At 42.2% G+C, this 20216-nt stretch overlaps 1 protein-coding gene across 1 annotated transcript; it reads left to right on the top strand.

Moving 5' to 3' along the window:
* Positions 1 to 353: 353 nt before the first annotated feature.
* On the top strand, positions 354 to 16137 carry LOC120018326 (atypical kinase COQ8B, mitochondrial-like). Its single transcript, XM_038961460.1, has 15 exons — positions 354 to 441; positions 832 to 1013; positions 1222 to 1548; positions 4946 to 5012; positions 5384 to 5455; positions 5717 to 5833; positions 7717 to 7802; positions 7983 to 8123; positions 8497 to 8578; positions 8795 to 8888; positions 9232 to 9373; positions 10864 to 10971; positions 11243 to 11308; positions 13787 to 13873; positions 14193 to 16137. Coding segments are annotated over exons 1-15 (1881 nt in total). The 5' UTR covers positions 354 to 440; the 3' UTR covers positions 14502 to 16137.
* The last annotated feature ends 4079 nt before the right edge of the window (positions 16138 to 20216 follow it).

Consider the following 20216-nt stretch of genomic DNA (forward strand, 5'->3'; position numbering starts at 1 on the left):
AGACGAAAGATACATTATTTTATATTTGTTCTTTTTTTCTTGGGCAAAATGTTCAACCATAAATACACGCCTTTAAGCAACAGCACCATCCTCATGATTTTGTAACTACATTCCAAACACTTGCATTTTGGTCCTGCTCCAACATGATACGCCCTTTAAAAGTTATTGGCCATTGGGTTGCCGTAGCTTCTCCTGTCACTTCTCTGATTTGTTCAGTGGACATACTTTCATTTAAACGTGCCGTATGATTGGTCTAATTATATTATGCCCGCCTTCTCATATTTCGCGGAGCGCAGTTGGACCACAGGCACGTCTGTCAATTTAGTCAAACCTCTATTTCCGGGTTTGAAAGTAGTTGCAAAACAGCGTCCTTCCACTTCACAGGCAAGAGGACAGACGTCTGTTACTCCACAGTCTATAGGAGGCATCCCTTCATCTATAGTAAGTGGACTTTGACAATTCCTCTGTATATGTTAAATTAGCTAGCTACAGTTAACTAAGTGATTAATTGGCTCTGGTGTTGGGGTGTGAAGCCTAACATAGTAGCTAGTGTGAACAACAGGCTTGGGTTATATGTATGCGTTCATCGTTACCCAAATAATTTTTTTAATTTTGTACCACCATCTTCACTCGGTAATCAAACGGTAACGTCTTTGGAAAGGATATAAGTCAATTAGCTAGTTAATGCCTTAGCTCATGAGTGCAGGTCTCAGTCACATGTGTCTGTATTACATGTCATGCTCACTGAATCATCTTCAATGATAAGCGAAGCTTAGACTAAATGTATAGGTAGCTAGATTGTTTAAAGTGTGCGTGTGTTTGTCTTTCCAGTGATGCTAGCTGAGGTGTTTCAGGTGCTGCGGGGAGCAGGGAAGGTTGGCCAAGCATTTGCCAACACACAAGGGGAGATGCTGAGGCTAATGGCCTGTAACTCCACGCTGGGCACTGGGGTCAAAGCTGCCCAGGAGGTGGTCGAGGGCGTGATGGGCACAGTCATGGGTGGTGCTGCCATGGTATGTTCAAACGGGAGAGAAGGGGGGCCTTTTTGCACACATCAAATAGAAGGACGTTGGCGACATTATCACAGTTCAATGTCCTTTTAAGCTTTTAGGCTACATAAAGTGTTATAGTACTCTGCCAAATACAATTGCATGCACCATGGTGTATATTGCCTGGAGTGACATTGAATGAGGCACTGAATGTGACTTTTCCCATATTCAGCAACAGTCCATCAAGGAGGATGTGTTCCCTGATGCTGAGGGATGGGAGGAAATGGATCCGGACGAGGCTGCTAAATGGGCGGTGGGCTCCGAATTCCCACCAGGCCTAGAGGCCACAGAGATGCCCAGCGGAGTGCCTCTCAGCCCAGCTGGGGGTCCAAGGGGAGCAGGTTGGCCTGGCCAAAGTGCCCGGTTCCTGCACATTGCCTTGACGCAATGGCACAGCAGGTTTTTCCATGACTCTGTAGTGGCCAGACTCACCCCAGAGGACATCAAGAAGGCCAGGGAGTCCAAGCAGGCATTTGCCAGGCCTATTGTTAAGCAGAAGGTCAGTGGCGTAGGCTTACCTCCTGATTTGTCTTTGATCTCATGTGTGGGCTGTTCCACTGACTGGATTTTGGGCTGATGTTGAGGTAGGTTTAAATCATGATGGGGCATTGGGGGTTAAGTTGATCTGTGCTGTATTAGGAAATAATTTCCCCATCTCTAAAGAAGTATGCAATGGCTGTCTTTATACGTAGGCCTACTGTAGTGTGTTCTCAAGAATATTGTAAATCTAAAAATCTTTGGGATGAACCAATTTGATATACACACACTGCGTGCACAATTATTAGGCAAATTGTATTCCTCGGGATTAATTTTATTGTTGAACAAACAATTTCTCTCAATCAATCCAAAATGTTATTGAACCTCGAACCTGATTGTTTAACAAAGGAAAAGTGAGTTGTCTTTCTCAGGGGAATATAAGTGTGCACAATTATTAGGCAACTAAATTACAAAAAATAATTTCTCCAAACTCACTTGTTTATTCTCAATTTTTAGAGTAAGTGTAACAAATAAGTGACACAATGACAATAAAAAAAATAAAATGGCCTTTCAAAAATATTCAGTGACCAGTATAGCCACCCTTCTTTTCAATAACTGCCATGAACCTTCCATCCATGGAGGCTGTCAGTTTATTGTTCTGTTCCCGATCAACTTTCACTGAAGCAGCAACCACAGCCTCCCAAATGCTGCTCAAAGAGGTGTATTGTCTTCCCTCACGGTAAAGCTCACATTTGAGAAGGGCCCACAAGTTCTCAATAGGATTTAAGTCTGGTGAGGAAGGGGGGTCAGGTCGTTATTCGGGCATCTTTGAGGCCCTTGCTGGCTAGCCAAGCAGTGGAGTACTTGGATGCATGTGATGGAGCATTGTCCTGCATAAATATCCTGGCCTTCTTGAATGCTGAGGACTTCTTCTTCAAGCAGTGGTACAAGAAAGTATCTTCCAGAAACTGGCAGTAGGTTTGGGAGTTGAGTTTCAGTCCATCTGAAATCAAAGTTTATTTGTCACTTGCGCTGAATACAACAGGTAAATGCTTACTTACAGGCTCTAACCAATAGTGCACAAAAGGTATTAGGTGAACAATAGGTAAGTAAAGAAATAAAACAACAGTAATAGACAGGCTATATACAGTAGCGAGGCTACATACAGACACCGGTTAGTCAGGCTGATTGAGGTAGTATGTACATATGGTTAAAGTAACGATGCATATATGATGAACAGAGTAGCAGTAAAAGAGTAGCAGAGTAGTGTAAAAGAGGGGTTGGCGGGTGGTGGGTGGGACACAATGCAGATAGCCCGGTTAGCCAATGTGCGGGAGCACTGGTTGGTTGGCCCAATTGAGGTAGTATGTACATGAATGTATAGTTAAAGTGACTATGCATATATGATAAACAGAGAGTAGCAGCAGCATAAAAAGAGGGGTTGGGGGGGCACACAATGCAAATAGTCCGGGTAGCCATTTGATTACCTGTTCAAGAGTCTTATGGCTTGGGGGTAAAAACTGTTGAGAAGCCTTTTTGTTCTAGACTTGGCACTCCGGTACCGCTTGCCATGTGGTAGCAGAGAGAACAGTCTATGACTGGGGTGGCTGGGGTCTTTGACAAATTTTAGGGCCTTCCTCTGACACCGCCTGGTGTAGAGGTCCTGGATGGCAGGCAGTTTAGCCCCAGTGATGTACTGGGCCGTACGCACTAACCAGTCAGGATGCTCTCAATGTTGCAGCTGTAGAACCTTTTGAGGATCTCAAAATGCCAAATCTCTTTAGATTCCTGAGGAGGAATAGGCTTTGTCGTGCCCTCTTCACGACTGTCTTGGTGTGTTTGGACCATTCTAGTTTGTTGTTGATGTGGACACCAAGGAACTTAAAGCTCTCAACCTGCTCCACTACAGCCCCGTCGACGAGAATGGGGACGTGCTCGGTCCTCCTTTTCCTGTAGTCCACAATAATCTCCTTAGTCTTGGTTAGGTTGAGGTTGTTATTCTGGCACCACCCGGCCAGGTCTGACTTCCTCCCTATAGGCTGTCTCGTCATTGTCGGTGATCAGGCCTACCACTGTTGTGTCGTCTGCAAACTTAATGATGGTGTTGGAGTCATGCCTGGCCAAGCAGTCGTGAGTGAACAGGGAGTACAGGAGGGGACTGAGCACGCACCTCTGGGGAGCTCCAGTGTTGAGGATCGGCGTGGCAGATGTGTTGCTGCCTACCCTTACCACATGGGGGTGGACCGTCAGGAAGTCCAGGATCCAGTTGCAGAGGGAGGTGTTTAGTCCCAGGATCCTTAGATTAGTGATGAGCTTTGAGGGTACCATGGTGTTGAACACTGAGCTGTAGTCAATGAATATCATTCTCACATAAGTGTTCCTTTTGTCCAGGTGGGAAAGGGCAGTGTGGAGTGCAATAGAGATTGCATCATCTGTGGATCTGTTTGGGCGGTATGGAAATTGGAGTGGGTCTAGGGTTTCTGGGATAATGGTGTTGATGTGAGCCATGACCAACCTTTCAAAGCACTTCATGGCTACGGACGTGAGTGCTAGGGGACTGTAGTCATCACCCCGAAAAGGTTAAACTACCTCATCCTTAATGATAGCAGCCCATACCAGTACCCCTCCTCCACCTTGCTGGCGCCTGACTCGAAGTGGTGCGCTGTGTCCATTACTGAACTATCCATCTGGTTCATCAAGAGTCACTCTCATTTCATCTGTTCATAAAACCTTTGAAAAATCTGTCTTCAGGTATTTCTTTGCCCAATCTTGACGCTTCAACTTGTGAATCTTATTCAGTGGTAGTCGTGTTTCAGCCTTCTTGACCATGGCCATGTCTCTGAGCACTTGACACCTTGTACTTCTGGACACTCCAGGTAGGTTACAGTTCTGGAATATGGTGGCACTGGAGGTCAATGGGTTCCTGGTAGCTTGAAGTCTTTTGCAGTTAATTTGCGCCCCAGTTGACTATTCGCAACAAAACGTTTGTCCGGTGGTCACGCCTCAATAGTTTAGCTATTTCAAGAGCGTTGCATCCGTCTGAAAGGCATTTTACAATTTGACTTTTCAGTGTCATCTCTTTTTTGGCCCATTTTTACCTGAGGCAATGAAGCTGCCTAATAATTATGCACACCTTAATATAAGGTGTTAACTTTTCCCAAACCCTCCCTCATTACACAAATACATATCACCTGAAAAATGATTATATCCAATAAGCATTCAAGTTTATATGGTTTGGAGTTGAAAATGTGCATAGAAATAATGAGATCAGAATACTCACTTGCCTAATTGTGCACGCAGTATATTTTTTAACATGTCTTAATGTGCAGTATTGTCCTTTGGTATGAGACTTGCCCTTTTGGCATTAGCTCAAATTAGCAAATTTGATCTTTAAAACAATAACATTCTCATTTTTACAGCTTAGTGATCGTGCAAGAGAGAGGAAGGTCCCTGCCACGAGAATCAGCAGGCTGGTTAACTTCGGGGGTAAGCGTTTCAATGCAATTAATGTAAATCACCCCCAGATATTGAAGTTGTATTAGGTACACCTATAGGATTCTATTGCTATAATGCCATACAACAGATGTCGAAGGAAACATGACCCAGCCAGCATGCAGCTATATTACAATCAATATTTCTAATATTCTTAAATCAACTATTATAGTCATGACATCATTGCACAGCACTGTCCCTATGACCTTGAGTCAAGTATAGCTCTATATGATCACTTACACCAAGCTCTCTGTGACTCATCTTAAATGGTACATGTTACTGTGTATGATCGGTGTGTCTCAGCAGTGAATGCATATAATGGTAGGCACACTTACCATAGTTCCTTATGTCTGCATCCTTCGCAGGTCTGGCAGTCGGGCTGGGACTAGGTGCCATTGCAGAGGTGGTAAAGCAATCTATGGGAGCCAAGCGTGCAGGTAGGTTCCTCCATGCATCTCTGAAACAGACATGAGATGAAGAAGCTGCATGATAGGTGGCACTGGAGGTTGTACGATTGGCTGCCAGGCTGGACAGACTGAAGTTCCTCTCAATATGGCTTGGTTCACCTTTTGTATGTTATGATATACAGTATTTCTCAAGAGTGTAGTTACTTCAGTCTTGCTCATGAATTCAGACTAGTTTGTTTCACTCGCTCATTCACTCTGATTCTGTAATAAACTCCACCATGTCTCTCTCAGAGGGTGCCCTGTTGGACTCACCTCTCTTGTCCGAGGCCAATGCTGAGAGGATAGTGAACACCTTGTGCAAAGTCAGAGGGGCAGCCCTCAAAATAGGACAGATGCTCAGTATACAAGGTATAGTGATCTACCCTCCCATCTGTCACCCACCTTTGATTAAATTACTTGGAATACTTGTTAGATGCAGCATAACCATCCATCTAAATATTCAGACCCCTTGACTTTTTCCACATTTTGTTAAAGTTGCAGCCTTATTCTAAAATGTATTGGGTTTTTTTTCTCCCTGAATCTACACACAATGACAATGTAAATCAGGCCTAGAAATTTTTGCAAATGTATTAAAAATGGAAATATCACATTTGCATAAGTAATCAGACCCTTTACTCAGTACATTGTTGAAGCACCTTTGGCTGTGATTACAGCCTTGAGTCTTCTTGGGTATGACGCTGCAAGCTTGGAGTTTCTCCCATTCTCTGCAGATCCTCTAAAGCTCTGTCAGGTTGGAATAGGGAGCGTCGCTGCACAGCTATTTTCAGGTCTCTCCCAGAGATGTTTGACCGGGTTCAAGTCTGGGTTCTGGCTGGGCCACTCAAGGACATTTCGAGACTTGCCCCAAAGCCACTCCTGTGTTGTCTTGGCTGTGTGCTTAGGGTCTTTGTCCTGTTGGAAGGTGAACCTTTTCCCCAGTCTGAGGTCCTGAGCGCTCTGGAGCATGTTTTCATCAAGGATCTCTCTGTACTTAGCTCCGTTCAGCTGTTCCTCAATCCTGACTAGTCTCCCAGTCCCTGCCGCTGAAAACCATCCCCACAGCATGATGCTGCCACCACCATTTTTTAATTTTACCTTTATTTATACAGGTTTTTCTCATTGAGATAACATCTCTTTTCCAAGAGAGACCTGGTCCAATAGCAGCAAGGGGAACGTTTCAGACAAAACAACTTACATACACTAACACAACATTAAACATAACTATAAAACACACATACAGTACAACAAAAACATTTTATGTAAAAAACACGAAAGTGATTCACCGTAGGGATGGTGACTGGTTTCCTCCAGATGTGATGCTTGACATTCAGGCCAAAGAGTTCAATCTTGGGTTCATCAGACCACAGAATCTTATTTCTCATGGTCTGAGAGCCCTTTAGATGCCTTTTGGTAAACTCCAAGCGGGCTGTCATGTGCCTTTTACTGAGAAATGGCTTCCGCCTGGCCATTCTACCATAAAGGCCAGATTGATGGAGTGCTGCAGAGAAGTTTGTCCTTCTGGAATGTTTTCCCATCTCCACAGAGGAGCTCTGTCAGTGTGACCATTGGGTTCTTGGTCACCTCCCTGACCAAGGTCCTTCTCCCCCGATTGCTCAGTTTGGCTGGGCGGCCATCTCTAAGAACGGTCTTGGTGGTTCCAAACTTCTTCCATTTAAGAATGATGAAGGCCACTGTATTCTTGGGGATCTTCAATGCTGCATACATTTTTTTGGTACCCTTCCCCAGATCTGTGCCTCGACACAATCCTGTCTCGGGAGCTCTACGGACAATTCCTTCAACATCATGGCTTGGTTTTTGCTCTGATATGCACTGTCGACTGTGAGACCTTTATATAGACAGGTGTGAGCCTTTTCAAATTATGTCCAGTCAATTGAATTTATCACAGGTGGACTCCAATCAAGTTGTAGAAACATCTCAAGGATGATCAATGAAACAGGATGCACCTGAGCTCAATTTTAAGTCTCATAGCAAAGGGTCTGAATACTTAGGTAAATAAGGCATTTCGGTTTTTTATTTTGAATACATTTGCTAAAATTAAAAACATTTTTTTTTTTTTTTACTTTGTCATTAGAGTATTGTGTGTAGATTGATGAGGAAACAAATACATATTTAATCAATTTCAGAATAAGGCTGTAACGTAACAAAATGTGGAAAAAGTCAAGGGGTCTGAATATTTTCTGAATGCGCTGTATACTAGGTCAATTTAACACTTGTTGTGTTCTTCCCGGTAGATAACTCCTTCATAAACCCCCAGCTACAGAAGATCTTTGAGCGGGTCCGACAGAGCGCGGACTTCATGCCCGCCTGGCAGATGAATGTGCGTCATGCGTACACTGAAATATCTTCTTAAACTTCAGTTATTGTATAGTACAGATAGACAATCCATATATTTGACATTCCACTACTATGACTGTTTTACTGTGACTGTTTGTAAGTCATTTTGGAATTGAATTGGACTTCTAGACTGATGTCCTCTCTGCTGTGTATGTCACTGCAGAAAGTTCTGGAGGAGGAGCTAGGTGCGGGCTGGAGGAAGCAGCTGTTGTCGTTTGAGGACAAGCCTTTCGCCGCCGCCTCAATTGGCCAGGTGCATCACGGGATGCTGCAAGACGGCAGGGAGATCGCCATGAAGATCCAGGTGAGGGATCCCATAAATATCCTTTGACATCCAAAGGGAACCAGTCTCCAATGCCAGGTTCAGTAGTATAGTAATGGTAGCAATAGTATAGTAATGGTAGCAATAGTATAGTAATGGTAGCAAAAGTAATGGTATCAGTCACTGACCCATGAATAAAGGTTTAATTTGTCATTGTAAAATCTTAGTTACACTAACTTGTAAAAAAGGTTATTGTTCTGGTGAAGAGATTCTCGCTGTGTTTTGTCATGGGAGCTCTAAGATTAGATTCTTGATATTCTCAGACAGTCTTTGATCTTTACTCATGTAATTCTGTTCTCTCGCTCTCTCTCGCTCTCTCTCGCTCTCTCTCGCTCTCTCTCTCTCTCTATTGCAGTACCCAGGAGTAGCTGAGAGCATCCACAGTGACATCAACAACCTGATGTCTGTGCTGAAGATAAGTCTTGTTCTACCAGAGGGTAAGGGTTCAGAAATCTAAACCTATTGTAATAACGATGATGATAATAATAAGAATTTATTCAACTTATATAGCGCTTTTCATTACAAAAATGATCTCAACGCTTAAATAATAATTGGTCCTCTGTATTGAATGCTTTGTAGTGAGAAAGTCCCAAGTACTTGGGAAAATGCCCTGAGGAGGCTGCCTAACTTATATTGACATTATTTTCTCACAGGCTTGTTTGCAGACAGTAGTCTAGAGGTCCTTCAAAGAGAGCTGGCGTGGGAGTGTGACTACAAGAGAGAGGCGGAGAGTGCCAAGCATTTTAAGTAAGCCCTACACCTCCGAGTCTGTCATAAAGCATGAAGTCTCTTCAGAAGGACTGATCATTAACTTGAATAGCCTGTAGTAGTCCTCTTAGTGTATCCAAATGTTACTATACAGTGACTATAAATTAAATACCACTTAAAATACCACTTTCCACAGTATTGGGGATGCTGGTCCTCATTTTATTTTCTAGATTTATTTAGTTTAGTTCCTATCAAGATGATATTCTCTCTAATGCACTGTGAATCTGATGGTAGTCCACATTGTGTGCCTGTTGTATAGTGATTCATAGTAATGTACCAGTTTAGTCCTGTTGAGCAGATGATTGATTTCTGTCTGCCTCAGGTCACTTTTGGCGGATGACCCATTTTTCCACGTGCCATTTGTGGTGGACGAGCTCTCAGGAAGGAGGGTTCTGGCCATGGAGCTGGTGTCAGGGGTACCGCTGGACAGCTGTGTAGATCTGGATCAGGAGACAAGGAACCAGGTAAGAGCTGACCTCTGATCTCCACCCAGGAGAATAAACATTGGGTGAATGTGGTGAAGGGTCTTTTTCCTGGTAGCGCTGTGGGGTGATGTTGTGGCCACATCATTACCTACCCTTAGTCTAACTCTGTGACTGGTGACTGACTGGAGACCTTTTTGTAGCTATGACTGCCCTTAACCCAACTTTCCTAAGGCGTGCACATTTTGGTTTTTGCCCTAACACTACACAGCTGATTCATATTATCCAAGCTTGATGATTAGTTGATTATTTGAATTAGCTGGGTAGTGCTAGGGCAAAAACCAAAACGGGCACGCCTTGGGGTCCTGAAGACTGGGTTTGGGAAACTCTCCCTTAACCGTTAGATAGGTTGCTAAACTATGACTCTGCAGACCAGCTGTATAATGTGCTCTTCTCAGTTGTCATTGATTTGAAGAAATTAGGCATTTCCCCCAAAACCCTGAAGCAATGAATCACATATGCCATTGTCTCTACAGTAGAGGAATCATGTATATTTATTAGATGGCTCTAGTGATTTGTAGAATCTGGTTTAAAATGGCTCCAGGTTCTTACTTTGTAAACGGACAATGTTTCACTCATGATTTAGCACCTGTGGCATTGGAATGAAATGGAAACCACAGAAAACCTGAGAGGATTATTAAGGATCGGACCATTTTTTTCAATTTTCCCCTAAAATCACTTACCCAAATCTAACTGCCTGTAGCTCAGGACCTGAAGCAAGGATATACATATTCTTGATTTCATTTGAAAGGAATCATTTTGAAGTTTGTGGAAATGTAAAATTGATGTAGGAGAATATAGCACATTAGATCTGGTAAAATATAATACAAAGAAAAAAAACATGCGGTTTTTATTTTTTCATATTTGAAATGCAAGGGAAAGGCCACAATGTATTATTCCAGCTTAGGCGCAATTTAGATTTTGGCCACTAGATTGCAACAGTGAATGTGCAAAGTTTTAGACTGATCCAATGAACCATTGCATTTCTGTTGTCAAAATGTTGTATCAAGTCTGCCCAAATGTACCTAATTGGTTTATTAATACATTTTCAAGTTCATAACTGTGCACTCTCCTCAACAAAAGCATGGTATTCTTTCACTGTAATAGCTACTGTAAAATAATTTAATCTTCCTGCCCGTATCAGAAAGTCCTGGGAAATGTTCTTGTTACTTACAACCTCATGCTAATCACATTAGTGCACATTAGCGCAACCGTCCCGCAGTGAGGACACTGATCCTGTAGAGGTTTTAAAAGGATGCTCTAAAACCACATTTCTGATGCAACACTATGCACATTTGACCAGCAGAGGGCCGTAACCCGAGTTGAGTGGTGACACTGATATCGCTCACTGTGTAGGGTTGTGTCCAAAATGTCACCCTATTCCCTATTTGGTGGAATAGGTTGCCATTTGGGATGCAGGCTAGGAGTGGTAAACTGACCCCTGTGGTCTCAAATTTCTTTCCCCCCCCCAGATCTGCTTCAACATCCTACAGCTGTGTCTGAGAGAGCTCTTTGAGTTCCGCTTCATGCAGACGGACCCCAACTGGGCCAACTTCTTTTACAACGCTGAGCAGAACAAGGTGAGAGGGCGAGTGAGCCTGGGGAATATGGTGCCATTTGGGATTCCGAGCTTTGTCATTCATCAATACCATGACTCTGACCTTCAAGCTAGTTTGTGTATGAATTAGCTTTATAACGAATTTATAACAGATTACATGTACAAAAAATGTAACATTCATTTTCATGAGAACATACCACACTATATTCCCCGCATTTATGAACATGTACGGTGGCGATTGTTGTTTTGGTGGGGATGTGATGTAGTTTAACCTCTGCCCACTGTGTCTCCAGATTATTCTGTTGGATTTCGGTGCGTGCCGGGATTACCCTGAAGCCTTCACAGATGATTACGTACAGGTAAATTAACCTCAGTCGTGTGCATTAAAACCTCTTGAAGCTAGGGGGCAGAATGTTTATGTTTGGAAAAATAACGTTCCCAATGTAAGCTGCCTATTTCTCAGGTCCAGATACTAGAATATGCATATAATTGACAGAGTAGGATAGAAAACACTCTAAAGTTTCCAAAACTGTCAAAATATTGTCTGTGAGTATAACAGAACTGATTTTGCAGGCGAAAACCTGAGGAAATCCAACCCGGAAGTGCCTTTTATTTAGAAAAATCACCGTTCCATTGCCTGCCTTTCGTCCATTTAAAGGGATATCAACTAGATTCCTTTTCCAATGGCTTCCTCAGGGTGTGAACAGTCTTTAGACATAGTTTCAAGCTTTTATTCTGAAAAATGAGCGAGATTTATCAAAACGCGTCAGTGGATAGACGAAGGTCCTTACATTAGTTCATGCGCTCGACACTGGTTGCTCGACATTTTCTCTCTCTCCAGTATTGAATAGTTTACAGTCCGGTTGAAATATTATCGATTATTGATGTTAAAAACAACCTGAGGATTGATTATTAAAAACATTTGACATGTTTCTACGAACTTTACGGATACTTTTTGGAATTTTCGTGAAGCCTTGATGACCTGCCTAAGGCTGTGGAATACTGAACATAACGCGCCAAACAAATGGAGGTTTTTTGATATAAAAAATCTTTATCGAACAAAAGGAACATTTATTTATTGCAAACATCCGAAGATCAAAGGTAAGCGATTAATTTTATTGCTTTTCTGGCTTTCGTGACCAATATACATTGCTGCTAGGTGTTCTTAATGTTTTGTCTAGTGATCGATAAACTCACACAAACGCTTTGATTGCTTTCGCTGTAAAGCATATTTTCAAAAATCTGACACGACAGGTGGATAAACAACAACCTAAACTGTGTTTTGCTATATTGCACTTTCATTTCATGAATATAAATATTTTTAGCAATTTTCTTTGAATTTGGCGCTCTGCAATTCAGCGGTTGTTTACGAAAATGATCCCGCTAAAGGGATCCGTGCGTCAAGAAGTTAACACCAAACGGAGGAAAATGGACTGAAACAGGGACAGACTACCTGGACACCATTTTGCTACCGTGTGCCCTAACAATTACAGTGCATTCAGAAAGTATTTAGACCCCTTGACCTTTTCCAAATGTTGTTACGTTACAGGCTTATTCTAAAATAGATTAAAATAAAAATTCTCATCAGTCTACTCACAATATTCCATAATGACAAAGCAAAAACGGGTTTTTAAAATAAACTGGAAATATCACATTTACAAAGACCCTTTACTCAGTCCTTTGTTGAAACAGTGATTACAGCCTCGAGTCTTCTTGGGTATGACGCTACAGTCTTTGCACACCTGTATTTGGGGAGTTTCTCCCATTCTTCTCTGCAGATCCTCTCAAGCTCTGTCAGGTTGGATGGGGAGCATCACCGCACAGCTATTTTCAGGTCTCTCCAGAGACGTTAGATCAGGTTCAAGTCCGGGCTCTGGCTGATTGACTCAAGGACATTCCGAGACTTGTCCCGAAGCCACTCCTGCATTGTCTTGGCTGTGTGCTTAGGGTTGTTGTCCTGTTGGAAGCTGAACGTTTGCCCCAGTCTGAGGTCTTGAGCTCCCTGGGAGCAGGTTTTCATCAAGAATCTCTCTCTACTTTGCTCTGTTCATCTTTGCCTCTGCTGACTAGTCTCTCAGTCCCTGCCGCTGAAAAATATTCCCACAGCATGCTGTTGCCACCACCATGCTTCACCGTAGGGATGATGCCAGGTTTCCTCCAGAAGTGACGCTTGGCATTAAGGCCAATGAGTTCAATTTTGGTTTAATCCGACCAGAGAATCTTGTTTCTCATGGTCTGAGAGTCCTTTAGGTGCCTTTTGGCAAACTCCAAGCGGGCTGTCATGTGCCTTTTACTGAGGAGTGGCTTCCGTCTGGCCACACTACCATAAATGCCTGATTGGTGGAGTGCTGCAGAGATGGTTGTCCTTCTGGAAGGTTCTCCCATCCCCTCAGAGGCCCTCTGGAGCTCTGTCAGTGAGACCATCGGGTTTTTGGTCACCTCCCTGACCAAGGCCCTTCTCCCCCGATTGCTCAGTTTGGCCGGGCGGCCAGCTCTAGGAAGAGTCTTGGTGGTTCCAAATTCTTCCATTTAAGAATGATGGAGTCCACTGTGTTCTTGGGAAGCTTCAATGCTGCATACATTTTTATGGTACCCTTCCCCAGATCTGTGCGTCGACACAATCCTGTCTCGGAGCTCTATTGACAATTACTTCAACCTCATGGCTTGGTTTTTACTCTGACATGCACTGTCAACTGTGGGACCTTTTATATAGACAGGTGTGTGCCTTTCCAAATCGTATACAATCAACTGAATTTACCACAGGTAGAATCTAATCATGGCTTTGATTTTGTTCTCTGTAACCTTTTGATGACGTAAGTTGGTCTGTCTGTGTCCAGGTGGTGCACGCAGCCTCCATCGGAGATAGGGAGACTGTACTGGAGAAATCCAAGGACCTTAAGTTCCTCACAGGGTTTGAGGCCAAGGTAAGAGGGTATTTTTGTGCGGTGGTAACTATGGTATCATGAAGCGCATACATTTGACGTGTGGTTTATGACATCCCTTCCCTCTCTCTCTCTCTCTGTTCCCGCTCTCCTCTATTTCTACTGGGGTGGGGTGTATACATTGCCATGTACTGTTCTATACTTTTGAGTTATTAAAATGTATGTCCCTTTGTTTGTTTTTTTACTAAGTTATAATAATATTATAAGCCATAAAGGTGCATACATGCTTATAACAAGAAACAAAGCGTTATACATGCAGAGTGTTACCGAGTTGTAGTGTTGAAATGCCTTCTCTCCCCAGGCGTTCCAGGATGCCCACGTGGAGGCGGTGATGATTCTGGGCGAGGCCTTCGCCAACTCTGACCCCTTTGAATTTGGCACCCAGAGCACCACGCAGCGGATCCAGAGCCTGATCCCCGTCATGCTGCGTCACCGCCTCACCCCGCCCCCGGAGGAGACCTACTCCCTGCACCGCAAGATGGCCGGCTCCTTCCTCATCTGTTCTAAGCTTGGCGCCAAAATCGCCTGCAAGGACATGTTCCTGGACATCTACAACTCCTACCAACAGCGGCGGCTGGAGAAAGAGAAGGCTGCCCAAATTCAGGCCTAGATAGGGTCAAAGGTCATTACTAGTGGTCACCCTTTCAGACTGCATCCTAGTGGGCAGAACTGACTGTCCAACTCCCATGGCTGTGGACTATGTTTATTTAAGATATTGTAACTGCACTACATTGGTGATCCACAGACTCCCAGCACTTTGACTGTCAGTGACTTGATGCCACTCCAAAACTCAGTGAGGTGGTCTGGCAGTAAGGAGTGGGAGGCAGAGCGTCTGCTTGTATAAAAGAACAGAAAGAAACTCTATAGCATTTGTGTGATTTCACTTGAGATTAGTGTTAATAATTGTATAAAGGTATGGTCCAACTTGCTGTACATATAATTGATTTGAGCTGTGTCTATGTTAAGGGAAAAGGTTATATGTTTTGAGTGTTGGATTGTTTTTTTGATGTGCCCTGGTCCAATGGTTTCCATCGAACTGTCATTTTTAATGCTAATGCCACAAACATCGCATTTGTTTCTGAAAATGGCAGTGTTTGTCCTCAAAGCAATTTTTACACTGAAAAGTGAAGTGGATGTTATTGTACACACTACAAAGATTGTTCTTTCAGATATTATTGCAATCTTCAACAGGTATATTTTTGGCTAAAAAACACAATGTGGGGAATATTTAATGCCGTAAAATAACTTCTTTACAAGGCTTATTTCACTGACTTTTTTGGGTTGCAGTATTAAGCCGTCTTGTGAATGTATTTCCACGGCATGTTGATGAGCATTGTTCTACGGATTTTAAAGGGCTGTTTGATGGAAACCCTAATGTCCTTGAAAACAGTATGATAAAATAGTCCAGCTAGATGACGGCGCCTGTACAAAGCAGCCGCATAAATGTGTGCGTTGATGTTCTGTTCCATGCACTTTGGGACCATACTCCACCTCCATAAGACATAATCAATGATTATTCTGTGGGTTTCCATCCTTGCAATTAACAGTTGACTAAAAGGCAGACCTATTGCCACGGGATAGCTGTTTAAATTGAATTCAGAACAAAACGGACTGAAATGTGTAGGATAACCTCCACTTCTCCAATAAGAAACGCTCATTTCGTTGCAAAACGTTTTGCTATGGTTTGCACTAATGAATATACGCCTGTATTAGCAGGCGCCTGCTAGTAATGAGGTAATTTACCTGCTCAGTAGATAACACAAAAACATACCTTTGACATGTTCACTCTGATGAAGAGATGGGGCAGGGAATGGAACATTGACTAAATGGCCCATCTTTACTGTATATTCTGCTAAACTCTCTGATGTACACAAGGTGAAGCACTGTAAGGTGCATACGGAGAAGGCGGTTTACTGGTGTGAGCCCAACCTGTTGGATTCCCTTCTTCACTCCCCGTGAGTCATTTACTGTTCATGTCTCTGGACTGAAATAGAGGAGACCTTCCAGGGTCTACATACAGAACATCATGATGATAGATCCTTCCATTCTAATGCTATTTCCTCCACAATAATCTACTGGAGAGTTAGCCATTATATTTCGTCATCTCTGGCCCATCTACCTTGTACCAGACAAGTGACAAGAAAAAGCCTGTGAACCTTTTGGAATTATCTGGATTTCTGCTTAAATTGGTCATACAATTTTGATCTGATCTTCATCTAAGTCACAACAACAGACAGTCTACTTAAACTAATAACACACAAACAATTATACGTTTTCATGTCTTTATTGAACACACCGTGTAAAAATTCACAGTGCAGGGTGGGAAAAGTATGTGAACCCTTGGATGTAATAACTGGTTGACCCTCCTTTGGAAGCAATAAAGGACTCGTTGCGGATCAGACCTGCGCAACGGTCAGGAGGAATTTTGGACCATTACTCTTTACAAAACTGTTTTCAGTTCTGCAATATTCTTGTGATGTCTGGTGTGAACTGATCTCTTGAGGTCATGCCACTGTATCTCAATCGGGTTGAGGTCAGGACTCTGACTGGGCCACTCCAGAAGGTGTATTTTCTTCTGTTGGAGCCATTCTGTTGTTGATTTACTTCTGTGTTTTGGGTCGTTGTCCTGTTGCATCACCCAACTTCTGTTGATCTTTAATTGGCGGACAAATAGCCTTACATTCTCCTGCAAAAAGTCTTGATAAACTTGGGAATTCATTTTTCCGTCGATGATAGCAAGCTGTCCAGGCCCTGAGGCAGCAAAGCAGACCCAAACCTTGATGCTCCCTCCACCATACATTACAGTTGGGATGAGGTTTTGATGTTGGTATGCTGTGCCTTTAAGCTGTTCATAGAATATTTTGCCAGTAGCGCTGTGGAACATCCATGTGCACTTTTGCGAACTTCAGACGTGCAGCAATGTTTTTTTTGGACAGCAGTGGCTTCTTCCGTGGTGTACTCCCATGAACACCATTCTTGTTTTGTGTTTTACGTATCGTAGACTCGTCAACAGAGATGTTAGCATGTTCCAGAGATTTCTGTAAGTCTTTAGCTGACACTCTAGGATTCTTCTAAACCTCATTGAGCATTATGCGCTATGCTTTTGCAGTCATCTTTGCAGGACGGCCAGTCCTAGGGAGAGTAGCAACAGTGCTGAACTTTCTCCATTTATAGAAAATGTGTCTTACCGTGTACTGATGAACATCAAGGCTTTTAGAGATACTTTTGGAAACCTTTCCAGCTTTATGCAAGTCAACAATTCTTAATCTTAGGTCTTCTGAGATCTCTTTTGTTTCAGGCATGGTTCACATCAGGCAATGCTTCTTGTGAATAGCAAACTCAAATTTTGTGTTTTGTATCGGGCAGGGCAACTTTAACCAACATCTCCAATCTCGTCTCATTAATTGGACTCCAGATTAGCTGACTCCAATTAGCTTTTGGAGAAGTCATTAGTCTAGGGGTTCACATACTTTTCCCAACCTACACTGTGAATGTTTAAATTATGTATTCAATATAGACAAGAAAAATACAATACTTTGCGTGTTATTAGTTTAAGCACACTATGTTTGTCTATTGTTGTGACTTAGATGAAGATCAGATTTTATGACAATAATTCCAAAGGGTTCACATACTTTTTTTTTTTTTTTTAACCAAAGGGTTCACATACTTTTTCTTGCCACTGTACCTCTGATTGTCAAGGTAGAATATTGACTAAGTAGGCTATTACTGTCAAACCCTGAAGCTATCAATAATGAAAACCTTAACTATTATCTTTATGAGGAGAGCTGCGCTGCAGTACTGTAGTCACAGGTTTTAAGTTACACAATTATGCATGTAGGGCTAAACGAGTATGAGTGTTAGTATTAATTGCCACTTCTAAGCAGTGGTGTAAAATACTTAAGTAAAAAGACTTTAAAGTACTACTTAAGTAGTTTTTGGGGGTATCTGTACTTTACTATTTATATTTTTGACTACTTTTACTTCACTACATTCCTAAAGAAAATGATGTACTTTTTACTCCATACATTTTCCCTGACACCCAAAAGTACTAGTTACAATTTCAATGCTTAGCAGTACAGGGAAAAAGGTCAGATTCACACACTTATCAAGAGAACGTCCCTGGTCATCCCTACTGCCTCTGATCTGATGGACTCACTAAACGTAAATGCTTCCTTTGTAAATAATGTCTGAGGGTTGGAGTTGCCCCTGGCTGTCAAAAAAGTAATAAAAAAGGAAAGTGTGCAGTCTGGTTTGCTAAATATGAGGAATGTGATGTATAGCTTTTACTTTTGAGTACTTTTTCCACAGCTGTACTTAAGTACATTTAAAATCTGATACTTTTAGACTTTTACTCAAGTAGTATTTTACTGGGTTGCTTTTACTTGAGTCAATTTATATTTAGGTATCTTTACTTTTACTCAAGTATGACAATGTAGTACTTTTTCCACCTCTGCTTCTAAGGACATTTATCAAATAATATGTAATGACTGGCACATACACTGGGAAAGGAAAGGCTCAGTGATGTTGTAGTTTTGTGTAATGGAAAGTTGGATTGCAATGGTGCTAATAATGACCAGCTGGTTTTAGTTTATATCGGCATGAAAATTGACATTTTGGCTCTAAATCACACATTTTATTAGGCACCACTTTTCATTGTGTCTTGCTAAATGCTGATGATGTCTACTGAAACCACAAAGTAATTTGTGGGAAAATGAAACATTTCTTATAGAAGCTAAATCTGGAGACTTTTTAGGATCTTCACAGTCAGAATTTATCTCTGAAGCTTTTTAGAACACATCAGCCATTCAGTAGATTCTCATCCACAAACTTGAAGGCAGGACATCATGGCATCTTCTGCCTGACAAGAACACATTTGTCCATTTAAAGCCCATTTATTGTAGTCTTCAACATCAATTTCGGTTTAATATAATCCAATTTGAAAGAAAGGTTCTGTCACTTCAGTGGCAATAGCGCAGTCACTTTTTTTTAAATTATACAATCACACGGTGGCGCTGTAGAGTGTGAAACACGGGTCCGTGATGTTTTTGTAAAACATCAATGGGTAGAGTAAATTTCCATGTCCGGGCGTCTGTGCCAATAGGCTCGCTCAGAAGGCAGGGCCAGCGATTGGAGTTGGGAAAGGAACCCAGTCTGTGCGACAGTAAGTGCACAGTCAACTAAAGCATAAAGATTACAAACAATTTATTGAAATCGTTCTTTACTGCTCCGTCTTGTTTTTTTGTTTTATTTTATCATAAACGGATTGACTCGTACAAGTATTTGCATCAAGAAGACCACTTGCCCGCATCGCATCATCGCTCCGTCCAATGTTCATGAAGACGTTCTGAAATTACATGTTCTTCCATATTTCTCTGGGATTGGATTACACAAAAGGCGGCACGGACTCACATAATTATTCACTCTTCTCATTGGTGAGTTCACTCTATATTCCCTATACCGTTATTTATGGGGACTTGATGTTTTGTTGATTGTTAATGGTTAATAATGAATTCATCTCCGCGCGTGCATGTCTCGGAAGTCTTCTTCGTTTTCAAATCCAAGAAATGGGATCAATTAGTATGAACAAGATACGAAACAATTCAGATCTATTGAAAAATAACTGCAGATAATATTTTGAAATAGGCTATTTATATGCATGTAATATATTAAATGATTTGCAGTGTCTGCAGTAACCTATGGTTCAATCAAGACCACCCTTACAAGCCCCTCTGCATTGCCGAATCATTACGTTCTGAGTCAGATGTATACCATTGTATTCGGCTTGTGGTGTAGAAACATGATCTGGGTTTTATTTAAAGGTAAACTATGAAATATCTGTGTCCGGTGTAGTAGAGCCATATACCCACCTCCTATCGTGTTCTGTGCGGCAATAGTTTTTTCCTATTCATCTCTACAGTAATACATTTCAAAAACGCGCCCTGCATTTTTATACGACGCATGCCTGCAATGAACCACCTTGTACTGTCATGTAGGCTAGCTGTCAGCATCCTTTGATATGGCAAAGTGAACAGTCAACTGGAATAGTATAGGTGCGGCTGAAAGGAAGTGTAGTTTGCCTACTGTATCCTATTGTAATGGAATGATATAAAGCACATCAGTTCTGTGGACCTTCCTTCTGGCCATATGGGAATGGGTCAAGAAAGACCTCAGGCCAGGGCTGGTATGGAGGGATCGACACTAACATTATGCAGAATATATGACTGGTTTGTAAGCCTAATAATATGGTAATACAATGACTTGCGGGTTCTGATACTCTGGTAGGATGGCTGAGATATGTGTCCAGACCAGCGTCCAGACATTGACC

Source organism: Salvelinus namaycush, chromosome 23 (genome assembly GCF_016432855.1).
Source record: "Salvelinus namaycush isolate Seneca chromosome 23, SaNama_1.0, whole genome shotgun sequence".
Lineage (NCBI taxonomy): Eukaryota > Metazoa > Chordata > Actinopteri > Salmoniformes > Salmonidae > Salvelinus > Salvelinus namaycush.